General features: G+C 38.7%; 1 protein-coding gene across 1 annotated transcript; it reads right to left on the bottom strand.

The window, feature by feature from the left end:
• Positions 1-1,212: 1,212 nt before the first annotated feature.
• LOC143909283 (KH domain-containing, RNA-binding, signal transduction-associated protein 2-like) lies at positions 1,213-14,524 on the bottom strand. The gene is made up of 9 exons (XM_077427198.1): positions 14,254-14,524; positions 9,017-9,141; positions 8,820-8,929; positions 7,614-7,746; positions 7,318-7,472; positions 7,092-7,217; positions 5,121-5,347; positions 4,886-5,041; positions 1,213-3,686 (listed from the first exon to the last, which is right to left on the bottom strand). The coding sequence occupies exons 1-8, from the start codon at positions 14,522-14,524 to the stop codon at positions 4,893-4,895; spliced, it is 1,296 nt and encodes a 431-aa protein (XP_077283324.1). The 3' UTR covers positions 1,213-3,686; positions 4,886-4,892.
• Positions 14,525-14,937: the final 413 nt, after the last annotated feature.

Here is a 14,937-nt window from a genome sequence, read left to right as displayed (position 1 = left end):
TATTTTAGATTTTTAGATCTTTTTCTTAAGTTTAATGAAAAAAAAAAGAAAAGGTTTTATTATTATAAATATTTTAATATATGTATAAAGTACAAATCATAGAAGACTTTTTTTTTTTTTGGTTATTATAAATAAAAAGAGAAACATTTATATTGCATTGTCAGTTATACAAAATAATGATTCGTTTATGTATAAAAATTTATTTTTGTTTTAATTCATTTATTCAAATAGTTCAAAGTCTTCGTGAGTACAATTGTTTTTTCTTTCAATTCTTTTATTAATCATATATTTTTATAAATTCGTACATTTGCAGAAAACATCACACTTATGTCTAGAATGAATTTATTTAAGAATAAACTCGTATGTAATATTTTAACTCTACATAACTTCACACACTTTATACGTAACCAAGTTTTTTTTTTGCTTTTCAAATTGTTTTTTAATTTTAAAATTATTTATTTTATTATGCTTGGATACATCGAGCAAAATGCAAAAAAAAAAAAAATCAAAACTAATTTTCAATCAAAATCACATATTGTATATAAATATATATATATAAGTTTAATAACAAAGCGAATGTTTATTTATACTACGTCTTATCAATGTGTTAATTTTCCTAACGAAAATACATATATTTTTTTTTATTTTTTTTACACCTATTAAAATAATGCCAAGGTTTTTTTTATTAAATCAATCACTATAATTTATTATGCTATTAAAATGTTAAAACATTCGAAACATACATTTACCGACTATTATTTGATATATTTAAATCACCAAAGGAGCGAATGATCAACAGGAGAGGAAAACCGGTCTTTTGGTTGTTTTTTTTTTATTATTTTAATAAATACAATTTAGCATAGTTCATTTTTAAAAGCCAAAATATATATATATATATATATATATACACAGTTACAAATGTAATATGTATATAATAATATAGATAAAATTTTTCCATGCCTCCAAAGAAAATCGATCCTTGTATATTTTATTATGTATTATTTTTTTTTAATAAATAAATATTTATTTATTCTTAAGCAATGAGATGGGTCATGTATTACGAATGTAAACAAATATATGTTATATATATATAAAAGCGATCACCTTCACACCAGTCATACTCGGGATGTTAACGGTCGATACGTGCCAGTGAATGAATGAGAGCGTGATTAAAGCGTTTAAGATGAACCGAGCATTGTTTTTTTTTTTGTTCCTTGATATTCCTCTCCTCGTCAGTGTCACCCGTGAACAATGGCGAACTACTCGAGAATTCGATTCAAAATATAATGGCCATCTTATATAAAAAAAAGTACCGGGTAATTGGTTGCGTAGAGCGTGCGTTGATCAGCGATCCGAATACGTATAGAATTGGGTATCTTGACGTCAAAATTATACACGGTTAGGTTAGAACATTACAAATACCTAGGAGCAATGATCAATAGGGACGTCACTTCCTTTCCTGAAGAAATGGCTCCGGCAGCATGAACGCTGTTAATGGCATCCATGAACAGGATAGAGTCCTTTGAAATGTGGTGTTACCGGAGGATGTTAATGATCTCGTGGAAGGAGCATGTAAGAAACGAAACAGTCCTCCAACTTTTTCATAAAAAGAGAGAGCTTCTTGACACGGTGAAACGCCATACTTTGGCCATATTATTAGCAGCCCAAAATATCGCCTTCTACAAACAATCATAGAAGGCAAACGGTGGCTTGGGAGAAAGAAGCTCTCTTGGCTCCGGAACTGATCAGGTCATGGGACTCGGTCTCGAAAAGTTAATTCGGCTTGCCCATGATAGGGAAGAATTCGCACGGGCCATAAACGATGTCTGCCCATGGTAGTCGCCTACGTCCGAATACGGATTCGGCATTAGAAGAAGAAGAGGTTAGGTTAGAGCTCGAATCGGTCTAGTTGTTAATAACTTATTCATTTCTAGACGCTTCTACAGGAACTGCATATCAGCTATCCGCAGTCATAGTGATGCATCGGTCAAATATGTCATAGCAAAATGTGGCTCAGCCAACAAACAAGAGTAACCTGTGGATTGATCGGTCGCGGCAGTTCCGGCGCCGAGTCGGAAACATAAATAGCAAAAGACTACGTGAGAGATCTACGTCCAGCAACGTACGGAACAAACACCGAAAAATCACAAAATCTACATATCTCATATAAAATTTAGAAAAAGACTTTGTATATATGTATATATTTGTAACTGTCGTTTGGGAACTTTGTAAACGGACAAGTTACTATGACGATATATATTTTCTTTTCGATTGAAATAAATTTAAATAAAGCACCGAAGGGTCCAAGGGCGCAGGCGCCGGGTTCTGGTATACATATAATTTCGAAAGAGACTTTATATATGTTTGTTTGTTCGTGACAGTCAATTTAATATAAAAAAAAACGAATGAATACTCAAATACATTCATATAAAATAAAGTTAATAAAATGTTTACTATAAGATTAGTCATGTTTAAGCGGTTTATATTACAAATACCGAGCGAAGCCGGCTAAAACCACCAGTATATATATATATATATAATACAGTAGAACCTCGATTATACAGACTGTTAAGAGCAAACACAAATTTAACGATGTTGCTGCTTTGAAATGCATAACACAAAAAATTCGAAAATAAGACGGAGAAATGAGTCAGTTGTCTTCAAAATTCAATACTCAAAGAACGTTAGTTGCTTCAAAAATTTATTTTTAATATTACCGATATGGGAAAGAAAACTTGTTATCAAGACAAATTAAATATAATCAATGCTTTAACACTATGGTGGCTGCTGACTCATATTTGTATCACGTTGGTTGCACAACGCTTACTGGCCGCGCAGAATATATTTTTGTATCATCGGCCATAAACGATTGACGAAAACGCGATACAAAAATATATCAGCGCAGTAGTGAATCATATATGTATCAGCGGCCAGTAAGCGGTGTGCAAACCAACATGATACAAATATGAGTCAGCGGCCATCATAGTGTTAAATAGCAGTGTCTTAGGATGTTGTCAAATAAATAAGGTGTTGGAACGTCAACGATCTCCGTTTTAAAAATCAAATTGAAAAAAGTACGAAGTTTACTGATTCTTTAATGTCAGAGGATGGATGGTTATGAAAAAATCAGAAAATAAAGTCGAAGAGTGTATTTCTATGTGGTTCATTCAAAGACGATCGTCTGGACAGCCAATATCTGGTCAATTAGTATATGAAAAGTAATCGCGATTTGGCGGCAGCTTCAAAAATAACAGTTAACTTTAACCAAAAGCCATAATTGAATGGTTAATAATCCAACTAAATGACAGTAATGATAATTTGTCGGAAAACACATTTGAAATTGTTTGTTTACTTTACCCTAACAACGCAGGTGGCGACGCGAATACGTTTGAAATTATTCCCTGTCAATTATGATTTTTTCGATCATCCAGACTACCTTCATCCCCAATCAGTCCGGACAATCGAGGCTCTACTGTATATATATGTACGTATAATACATTGACGTCAGAAATTCAAAATCGATCCGCATCACAAATCAAACGCAACTCTTCAGTGTGTATATAAGTAAGTAAAAAATAATAAACATATGTATATAAATCGACGAGCAAAAAAATAAAATGTGTTCACTCGATCGTTCCACCGTTGTCGGTCTCGCCGATACATCATTCCTACACTCGTGCTTACATCTGGCAAATAAAACACATCATCGATAAATTAAAAAGAGCACGCTAGAAAAAAAAATCACCACACGTGCCTTGAAGTCAAGTATCATGTATGGATGCTACTTTAGTATGCGGTCTACCTTTGAATCGCAGTCGACTATTTTTTTTTATTTGTATCGTAGCAATGACCAGTTTGTTATAATTTTTGTTTTTTCCTGCCGCCCCGTAATGTTGTCGAAGCATTTCTATCAAAATATCGTCAGCAGCGGAGAGAATACCGATCTTAACAACCTAATCTTAAATGAATAGGGCCAACCCTAACTTAACTTAACCTGACCCTTAAATAAATAGGTGTTTATTTAACAGCCAACACTTATTTATTTAAGGGTCAGGTTAGGTTAGGTTAAGTTAGGGTTGGCCCGGCTACTGGGGGAAGGTGGACACAAAGGCTCATCGGTGACCTGAAGCAATGGTGCGGAAGGAAACACGGCGACCTAAACTACCACCTCACCCAGTTGTTGACAGGACACGGTTGCTTCGGAACCCATCTGCACAAGATAGGGAAAGAAGCAACACCAAGTTGCCACCACTGTGAGGCAGCTGACGATGACGCGGAGCACACATTGCTTCACTGTCCTGCGTGGGACGCCCCGAGAGAGACCCTCAAAGCCGCGATCGGGGAGGAAACGCTGTGGACAGGGATGGTGATGGGTTCGATGCTCCGCGACAGAGGGAGCTGGTCGGCTTGGGAGGCCTTTGCTGTCTCCGTGATCGGGGAGAAGTTGCAGTCCGAAAGAGAAAGGAGACGCCAGGGGCCCACTTCCGAGTCGTAGGACTCGATAAGAGCACCGAGACCTGAGATGGGTCTCTGCTGTCTCCTGTGCGAGCGCATTGCTCAAGGCCAGTTGCTGTCTGGTAATGCCTAAATGCAGGTCCGGCAGCATTTGAAAGAGAGCAAGAATCTCACACTCCCTTTGGGATTTGGGTCGGGGGGCTATGCAAGGTTTTCCCCTATCACAGAAAAAAAAAGGGTTGGCCCTATTCATTTAGATTAGGTTGTTAGGTAGACCACATACTAAAGTAGCACCCATGTATGTACGTATGCAAATGAGCAATCATACTAACGAACAAGAACACAACTGTTAAATGTTCACCAGGATGTTTGCCCTATAAAAAAACATATACATCTATATATATATATATAAACAGTGAAAAAACAATACCTGACTACTACTTAGTGGGACGAGGATACGGACTAGAGCGGTAGCGAGCTTCTCTAGACGCCGACGTAGCTCGGCGAATACCCGAATGCGAATCGCTACGAGTCGCCGATATCCCCTTATAAGATCGGTGATGATGATGCGAGGACGTGGTGCTGCCTGCAAATTCAAAGGCCGAACGTTACAATCGAAATTCGCACGCGGGTCGGCCACGGGTGTTCATGCATAGAGTGCGCACCACCATATTCGTGTTCTGGAGGTGCGTGGTGCCGAGACGAGGGTACGTAGTGGTAGGAGTCGGTGACGGTGCTGGAGCCGGACGGGGGTCCGTCGTAGTAGGGGTCGTGGTGGTGGTGGAGCGACGACGGGGACTCTTCGTAGGCGACGGAGTAGTGCGAGTGGTGGAACGGCTCCTCTTCGACTCCTCGGCGCACGCCCGACACCGGCTTGTAGTCCTCTTCGTACCTGCGGACAGAAGCGACGGATAGTAATCGCACCGAAGCTATTGTCAAATGTATCATATAGAACACGGTAGGGATGATCGAACGTTGTAGACGATTTTTGGAGATCAGCAACACTTTCTTCACCCCTTCGAGTTTGACACGGTTTATTGGATGAGTACAATATATATATATATATATATATATATATATATATATATATATATATATATATATATATATATATATATATATATATTAAAATAAAACCCGACAAATTCTACAGCTGATTGCTGATGATGTAGTCTCCAGCTGGTTTGAGTTATTACATATATATTTCAACTTAGGGTTGGCATCAACTGGCAGTTTGACTTTGATTTATCGTATGTTTTTAACATCACAGAAGATGGCTTGGTTTGATCATGCTCAATCTTTAGTGAAAACATGCAGTAAATTGGACTCAAAGCGTAAGCTGATTCTGATATGTTTATTATATGCCAATTTATGACCATTAAATGTATATGGCTCGAGTCCAATTTACAATAATGAACTAGGAATGTAATCAAATTACGGCTGTAAAATAAATTACACGACAAATGTCAAATTAACATCTCTAAAATAACTCGCACGACAGAATCGGCGTTCGTCTGGCAAATCAAACGTCAAATGGGTTGTCAAGACGAAATCATAAACAGTTACATTTTCATAGTATTTAATCGCAATATCTTAGCAGCCAACACTTATTTTTTTAAGGGTTAGGTTAGGTTAAGTAAAGTTAGGGTTGGCCCTATTCATTTAAGTTAGGGTCGGTATTTATTTTTGTGACTGGAAACCCATTTGACGTTTGATTTGCCGAGCGAACACCGAATCTTTCGTGCAAGCTATTTTAGAGAGGGGCACTCTTTTTATTTGCCGGGCGATATGTTTTAGAGATGGACATTCGCACATAATGTCGTGATAAACACCTAATAGGGCTATTTTTCCGGTCCGATAAATGGTACCCTTTATTTATTATACTTGGGAAAGGCAGCATAGCTGAGATGGAACCAATTTTATATTTTTCCAAGGTGCCGTTATCAGGTTACCCCCCCCCCCCCCCCCAAGTGACATTTATGGTATTAAACTTGTACATATATAAATTCCGAAATCGCGTTCAAATAGTGGTGGGTGGGAGACGGTTTTGCCAATTTTACGAGGAACCGTTTCCAACAAAGAAATCAGATAAATTGGCAAACTCCGATAGGAAACGATCGACCTGCAGTCACAAACATCCAAGTCTGACCAGCAGCACTACAGATAATACTCTGAACAAATTGTTTTCAATCGAGGTCAACCTCTCGGTTAGCATTAATGCAACCACCAAGCTAGTAATAAAAATACAGACGCATGAAATCTATCGGGACAAATGCATAGTTGGTGTGTGTGTGCGCCCTGCCCTACCTGAAAGGGTAAATTTGCGTAGAATATAAATATGAGATATGTATATATTAAAAATATCCATCCATCATCATTTACATACAATGCTTAGAAAACAACTTGCACACCCGCATAAACACATATATAATAAAAAGAAAAAAGATTTTTACAAACCTTATTTAATGAATGAACCGATCTCAAATATATTACCGCATTGCTGATCGAAAGCACAACTATTTCTTACAAAAAAAATTTAAATTTCCAAAAATAGTCGTTCTTCAATCATCCCTATCGTCCATTCAACGGCTATTAAATTATAACATCGTTGAACATCTCATATTTTTTTTTTTTACCCGTATGTCTCTTCCATGGCCGCACGAGCACGATCGAGTATACTCATAATCTTTGTCTTAGCAGGCATGACACGCGGTGTGGGAAGCGGACTTCTAGTCGGGGGCACACCGCGGACCACTCCACCTCTACATGCAATAAGGCAACAATCAAACCAATAATGACAATAAGTAAACATAAACGTGTTGACGGTAAACGTGGAGAGTTCATATAGCCAAGGGGACGAACCGTGAGACGGGAGGTCGGAATATACCGCGGCCGCGTCCTCTGGTCGCCGTGGGCTCCACCGGCGGCGAAGACTGCGGCCCGCACATGTCCATCATCTCGCGTATCTGCTCCTGGCTGATCAGGTCGTTGTTGTCCGGTATCAGATACTTGCGCACCTACGCAAATCAATCACGTGTGAAATAAGCAAAACATAACGCGAAATGTAACAGTGCGACGAGTTAATTCGTGAATTGGACAAGAGTTGGCTTGCTTATACAATTCGATGTTAAATTTTGAAGAATACGGTGTGTAGTTACCTCGGCGAGGGCGAAGGCGATGCGAGCGTGGGCTTCGGCAGGCGGTCCCAAAGCGCTTATCTCCACGTGAAGGTCGTCAGATAAGTGAGCATATTTTGGATCTAATGCTTGTCGCAATTCTTCTTCTTTTTGTCTGAAAAAAAAATTGATTTATTACAAAACAATTCTTCAAAAGTCGAATGGCAGCCATGACAGTGTGTTGGGTTTGGTGCATCCGCTCTAAAATCGCCAGATTAACAGAACGGCAGCTTTAAACGTAATTCTCGTTTACTCGAATGATAGATTGCACATCAGATGACGAGTAACCTTTCGATGTGCACAGATGCAATTATTAAATTGAGTTGCATCTTTCTGGCGAGTTTAATAATGAACTTATCGAACCTTGCCTTATATTAAACTCGCCTGAAAGATCCAACTCAATTTTAATAATTGCATCTGTGCCCATCGAAAGGTTACCCATCATCTGATGTGCAATCATCATCATTCGAGAAGATGAGAATTGCATTTAAAGCAGCCGTCCGTTAATCTGTCGTTCAATTCGGATACACTTAAGCATATTCTGATATGCTGTAAGCTGAACCTGTTGAGCTTTACAAAAACAACCGCAAGGTGGCGTCATGTGCGTTTCGTACTGACCGAATGAAATAATAACACTGAGCAACAAAACATCACGTTTTAGAGTTACCAGAGCAGAGACTAACCAATCTTTACGAGATGGCGGACTTGCCATCTCGCTTGCACCAACGCTTCTGGTATACGCTCACGGAAACTAAACGAAAGTCTTTCTACGTTTAGATAAAAAAAAAAATATATATATATTGAGATGAATTCAGTGGGTCAAACTTAGTAAAGATTGGTTAGTCTAGTTATAATTGGTTTCAAGGATTATCTCCAGACTAAGTGCACGTAGACTAAACAATGGCCACCGAATTGGCCCTTTCTCAGAAGTGACCGATACCGTGGGACTGAGTGTCGCGGGAATACATATCCGGGTACATGCCTAAACAATAGGGAAGTAACCGGACGTCGAATATGCCCAGGAGCGACCGATCCGTTATAAGGCGGTACTTAACGGCGATATCAAGACATTCTGGACGGAGCATCTCCTTAATCACCAATAAATGCTGTGACACGACTTTGGCCTTTTACTTGGATTCTCCACCCACCCCTACGCAACAATAATAAACAAAAAAGCTAAATACACACCTATCCTTCATGGAGCCTCGTCCCAACACGGCCATTTTGCACATGGTCTCTTCCTGCAACCTTTTCATGGATATACCCTTCGGGCCGAGGAGCTTTCCAACAAAGTTGAACTGAAATCCGATTGAAATCCAAGTGAAAATCAGAAGTAGGATATATAATATATATATATATATGATAAAAGTTGTATACAAATATACCTTGGGATGCTCTCGGACGGGGACTCGCACCTTCACCGACACTTTGATGGGCTTCTCTCGGTAGATGTCCACGTATCGCATGTCCCGCGTCGGCACTCGTCCCAGCGTCTGCACCCGAGACACTTCTGAAACACAATCGGAGACGTGAGTCGCTTCCGTTTACGACACTTTTGCCAAATTAACCTAACGAGCATTTGCCAAGTTGTCGAACGAGCTTTTAACGTCAGACGTCTTTGAGTGCTTTTTGCGCTCGATCAGTGGCAGTTATTTTTGGCCGGGGTCCGTTCGGCATTTCCTGCCGTCTAATAAATAATGCAAAAGCGTCTATTACTTAACGAGATTTTTATTCTAAATAGAAACCGGGTTCTTGAACTTTCGCCGCTCGGTATTTATAGTGGGTAAAACAGCGTAAGCCACACATAACATCTAAGAAGTCAAAGTATGCAATATTTATTTATACAAAACTACAAAGCGTAACGTTTGGCTTCCAATTCATTTTACTTAGCATTTCCGTTAAACCTTTTGAGTGCTGACGTCTTTTCTGTCGAAAGCCGGCCGCGCTGAAAATTTCGCCAACATTTCCAATAGAAAGCAGGTATAAAAAATGTGGCTAATCCAAACAAATCCTAGATCACTACCGCCGCGGATAAAGGTGTGTTTTTAGACTCTACTATATCTTGCAACAATATAAAATAATCAAAAAGAGTATACTAATGAATGTATTCTTCCAAAACTAGTTTCATCTTCTTCATTGTTGCTCACAATTTAAATGCCAAGCCACAATCTAAAATACTCGGCAGTTAGCGATTTCCATCGGGTAATTCTGCTATTGTGTAAACGAATCTTTATAAACGTTGACAAATGAATGACACGGATTACACGACCCATGTTCAATGCATTTTTTTTCAATGCTACCTGGAAAAGATTAGTGGGTAGTATTCTTGTTTACTTTGTACATGCTCAAAATACAACGCCTATTGACGTTTTTCAGGCCCTTGGACTCGTTAGAAAAACGTCGATTGGCGTTGGTTAGCATTCAAAGGGTTAAGTTTAATTAGGATTCAATACAACAAACGTTTAATTTGAATATCTTTAGGGTACTATGGCTGTAGTCTGATTAAGTTTTTCAGTTTTCCTGCTGGTTCTTTGGATTATTTTAATGAAGTCTTCCCGTGAAATTTTAGGCAATGATTTTTAAACTTTTTTTTTTTTACAGATTTATAATTAATCTGTGAGGTATTGTAGTCTGAACTTTGTATGTTGAACGACCCATGTTTAATGCATTTATTTTCAATGCTACTTGGAAAGGCTCAGTGGGTAGTATTCTTGTTTACTTTGTACATACTCAAAATACAACGCCTATTGGCGTTTTTCAGGCCCATGGAATCGTTGGTACAAATATCGCGTTAATAAAACTAGAGTGATTGCGGGAATTTGTTTGTTGATAATTGATCATTGGGATTGTGAATTTTGTATTATATTATTATTTTTGTGTTTTTTTCTAATTATCTTACTTAATTTATTACTCATTAGTTGTTTTACCCGGCTTCGCTCAGTATTTGTAATATAAACAGCTTAAACACGGCGATTTTTTTTTTTTATTTAATTTATTTGAATCGAAAAAAAAAAAACAATATCGAATCGTCGTCATAGAAACTTTGTTTTGTTTTCGATGTTTCCAATTAAAAATACTTACAAACATACAAAGTCTCTTTCGAAATTATATGTATATTAGATATGCTTAATTTGAATCTAATTATTATCATTAGTTTTTTGTTGTTATAACTATAATCTAGGTTATTATTTTTGTTATTATTAAAATTATCCTTTTAAGACGGAGCGTCGAGATCGAACGAGTGTTCCTAACCGGGGTCAAGTAAGAACCCAGTATTTTTTTTAATCAAAATACAGTTTTTCTCAATACAAATCGGTTCAATATATAGCTTATTGATCATTTTATACATGAACATAAAAAAGTCTTAGTCCTATAGAATGTTTTTGACTATTTTTGTATTAAAAAATAACGACAACCATCAATACTAGCAAACGCACATAGGTAAGGCCAACAGGTGACCGCATGACTCAATAGCCACGCGCCAAAAGCGACGAAAACAATAGCTTGCGAAAATATAGCCGTCTCTTTCTCTCGCATAGATTCATCGATCAACAAGAATATGCAAGCGAACAGTCAAAAACATGACTTATCGCTACTGTCTTTAAATCATACTTTGGAACGTAGAAATGTTTAATTGTATTTTTACGACGTAACCCTTTTCTAAATCATACAAAATATATTAAAATAAACTTCTTGTAGTTCATTCTAGGAATACGAGAAATATAGGGTGTATAGCTTTGAAAACCACATAGTTATTACGGAAAATGGGCACATGCATACACCCCAATTTGATGAGGGAGGGTTATCATTGTTACGTACACCGCCGAGTAAGTGCAATCGGATTAGGCCGAGTAGCATCCCAGAGACTACGTGACCGTTATAACTAGAGTATAATGCGATTGTGTGGAATCTGCATGAAGCAAATTACTCTCTGATGATTGAGAAAGTGCAAAAAGCATTTCTTTGTTTCCTATATAGGAAAGAATATGGGCATTACCCATATCTCTACCCCACTCCTTTCCTTTTGGGCATGCTTGGGTATAATTCCCTTGAACTTCGGAGAAACTTCTCATTAATTCGTTTCGTTCTCCTGCTCTACGTGGTAATACATCAAGCCCGTTGTTGCTGGAGCAGTTGGGACTTTATGTCCCAAATCACTATGTGCGTGGTAGACATCATCATTTGATGGCTGTCCCTCCTGCCCGCACAGTCCTTTTTCGAATGGCTCCTATTCCAAGAGCTATTCGACTCAATGAAATCGTTGCTGCCGAGACTGAATGTGATATTTTCCACCTTAGTGAGCGTAAATTGTCGGAAATTACTCTAACCCATTTATCTGGTAGTCTGCGCTCATCATTGTTTTCATGATTGATTGTGATTTATGAGTGAAATTTGGATTAACTCTCTTCCATTTGGGCCTTACAGGGATGTTTTGTATTTGTAGTTGTTTCTTACATATTTATTGAAACTGGCTGTAGGTGCAAGGCATTCCTTAGCTATATTTTTTTATTTGATATTTTTACTCTATCTGTTATTATTAAATGCTATTTTTTATGTTTATGTATGGATGTATTTATGTTTATGTTCAAATGTATTTTTTTTATGTATAATTGATGAGTATATTATTTTCGGTATGTATTAATTTATGTTTAATTGTTATTTTGTGTTATATTTTTTGACCATTGTGGCGCTTTAGGAATTCCTGTTATGCCACAATGGTCTGTTTAGAATAAAAATAAATAACTGGTTACAAGGATTATCTCCAGACTAAGTGCAAGTAGGCTAAACAATGGCCACCGAATTGGCCCCTTCTCAGAAGTGACCGATAGCGTGGGACTGAGTGTCGTGGGAATACATATCCCCGGGTACATGCCCTGAGCGACCTATTTATTATAAGGCGGTACTTAGGCGATATTAAGACATTCTGGACGGAGCACTGCCAGTGTGTGTATCTCCTTAATCACCAATAAATGCTGTGAAACGATTTTGGCCTTTTACTTGGATCCTCCACCCACCCCCACGCAACATTATCTTACCACTATTTTATTGTTATTTTTAATGTTTAAATTTTTCTTTTATTTTCACCTATATGTGAATTTTTTTTTAATGGTTCATCTTCTACTAATTATTTTTTGTCATTTTCCTAACAACATAAATAAACAAGTATGTAGTAGTCTATGAATCTGAAAATGAAAAATTAGTGGCATACAAATTATGTACGTGTGACGAACTATTTTCGGGTTGCACATTAGAAATAGCTTTTGTTAAATAAATTGACGTTTCGTACTGAATGAGACAATGTTATTTCAATTCATTCATACGAAACACGCGTATGAATGAATTGAAAATGGCATCGATAGTATATCGTCCTTTTTAACCCTTTGACTGCTACAACAACGATAAGTCGTTGTTTTGAAATAGGCGAAGATTGCTACGACGATCGTTGTTGTCGTCATTAATTGTCGTATTTCAATACTTTCTTTGAGTCGCCAGCGCATCAGTGGCACGAAACATTTTTTTTATATACGTATTTATATTTATTTTTCAATCATGCTTTATAAATATTTATCAATTTTTTAAATAAAAGCTCTTCAATTTCGGGTTCATCATCAAAGTAAATTTCGGGTTCGTTGTCAATGTCATATAAGGAGTTATTACTTGGGAATTGATTATTGTCGATAAATTCATTTTCAGAATCAGTAGAGCTGCTGATTTGTCGAGTTCCTCGGCGAGGAGCTATTATTTCGCTTTCATCACTTTCACTGTCCGATATCATTTTGCAGAGTTAAAATAAAAGGCAAAAAACATTAGAAATCCGCTTTCAATTATATAGGTCACGAGACGTCACGAATTCGTGCAATCAATCAAATGCAACTGAAATGCATACAAAATGTTTATGATACATGTTGAAAAATTATTTGATTATTAGAAACTTCGCATCCTTGTGTGTCTCGCTCACACGTACACAATTAAAACCAAGAAAGAAAGAGAGAAAGACCGCTACCTGTTTCGAATATATCGCATGTTGTAAGAATACATCGATATCTAAAAATAGATTGTTGAAAAAAATAGAGCGTCGGAAAACAATCGTCAAAACTTATTTAGTGTATATATGTAGGTATCTCTTTCGCAAGCACGCATGTAAAATCAAGACAGAAAGAAAGAGCACGAGTCCACAACTGCTTCTTAAAAATGTATATAAAGTATTATAAAAATTACGAGCGTTCGGCGAAGTAAGTATGTAAAAAAAATATTATATTTATTTTTTTTCAAAATAATTACAAATGTTAGCATTTTTCGCTTGGACATTGAAAAACCTCGTAGCAGCCAAAGGGCTAGACATGATTATAATCAGACCGGAGAATCATTCACATACGATGACAGGTAAAGCATTGAAACGTCAATCAGAGAGAGAAAGAGAGAGACAATTGTTTACTAGAGGAAGAATCGGTTGAACAAAGGTGGCCGGAGCGCGCACGCCATATTAGACCTTGCGGCGTACTGCATAAGGGCTATAATGGCGTGCGGCCGGGAGCGAGCCGGCGTGTGAGGTTATGTGCGCGAGGAAGGTGTGGGTTTGGGTGAGCAAGAAGATTGGAGGTGTGAGAGTGTGAGTGGTTACCTTGGTCGATGAGGCGCACGCAGATGGGGAACTTGGCGTGGTCGAGCGTCAGCTTCTCCTGGAGGAGGTCGCGCATGTAGTCGCCCGCGCGCTCCGCCAGCGCCGCTCCGCCCTCGCGCCCCGCGCCGCCGCCTGCGCCCCCCCCACCCGCGCCCCCACCCGCGCCCCCCTCCTCCGCGTCCCCGTCGAGCGCGTCGTCGGCCGCTCCGCCCGCCGGGTCCCGCTTGAAGTCTCCCGAGCCGTAGCCGTTCTTGTCGTACTTGTCCGCCATCGTTTCGACGGATCCGGTGCGAAACGGAGCCCCACTAGTACGCGTCAACGCCGGCCGAAGATCTCGACCGCACTGACGAGCGAAGCGCCGGCTGGGACGCCGAGACGTCAGGGGCGCCAACCACGCACTCACTCACTCACTCACTCACTCACTCACTCGCCGCGCACTCCTTGCAATATGTATTTTTTTGGGCGTATGCACTTCAGAAAGACGTCGTCATCGTTATGAAACGCTCGGCTATTTTATAAAAAAGTCTGGAAGCTTTCACTTGCAGACCTTCGTTTGCATTTGCTTTTAGTTACATGGGAATAGGGAGAGGGCGTCTTGAATGGGGAGAAGTTGTTTCGTCTCGAGCTTGGGGCCGCGCCTACCATATGTATAAATGGGGTTTGGTGCAAACGATCGACAAGCGC

This window comes from Arctopsyche grandis, chromosome 3 (genome assembly GCF_051622035.1).
Source record: "Arctopsyche grandis isolate Sample6627 chromosome 3, ASM5162203v2, whole genome shotgun sequence".
Classification (NCBI taxonomy): Eukaryota; Metazoa; Arthropoda; class Insecta; order Trichoptera; family Hydropsychidae; genus Arctopsyche; species Arctopsyche grandis.
Note: the sequence above shows the minus strand (reverse complement) of the source record. Positions and strands in the feature narration are given on the sequence as shown.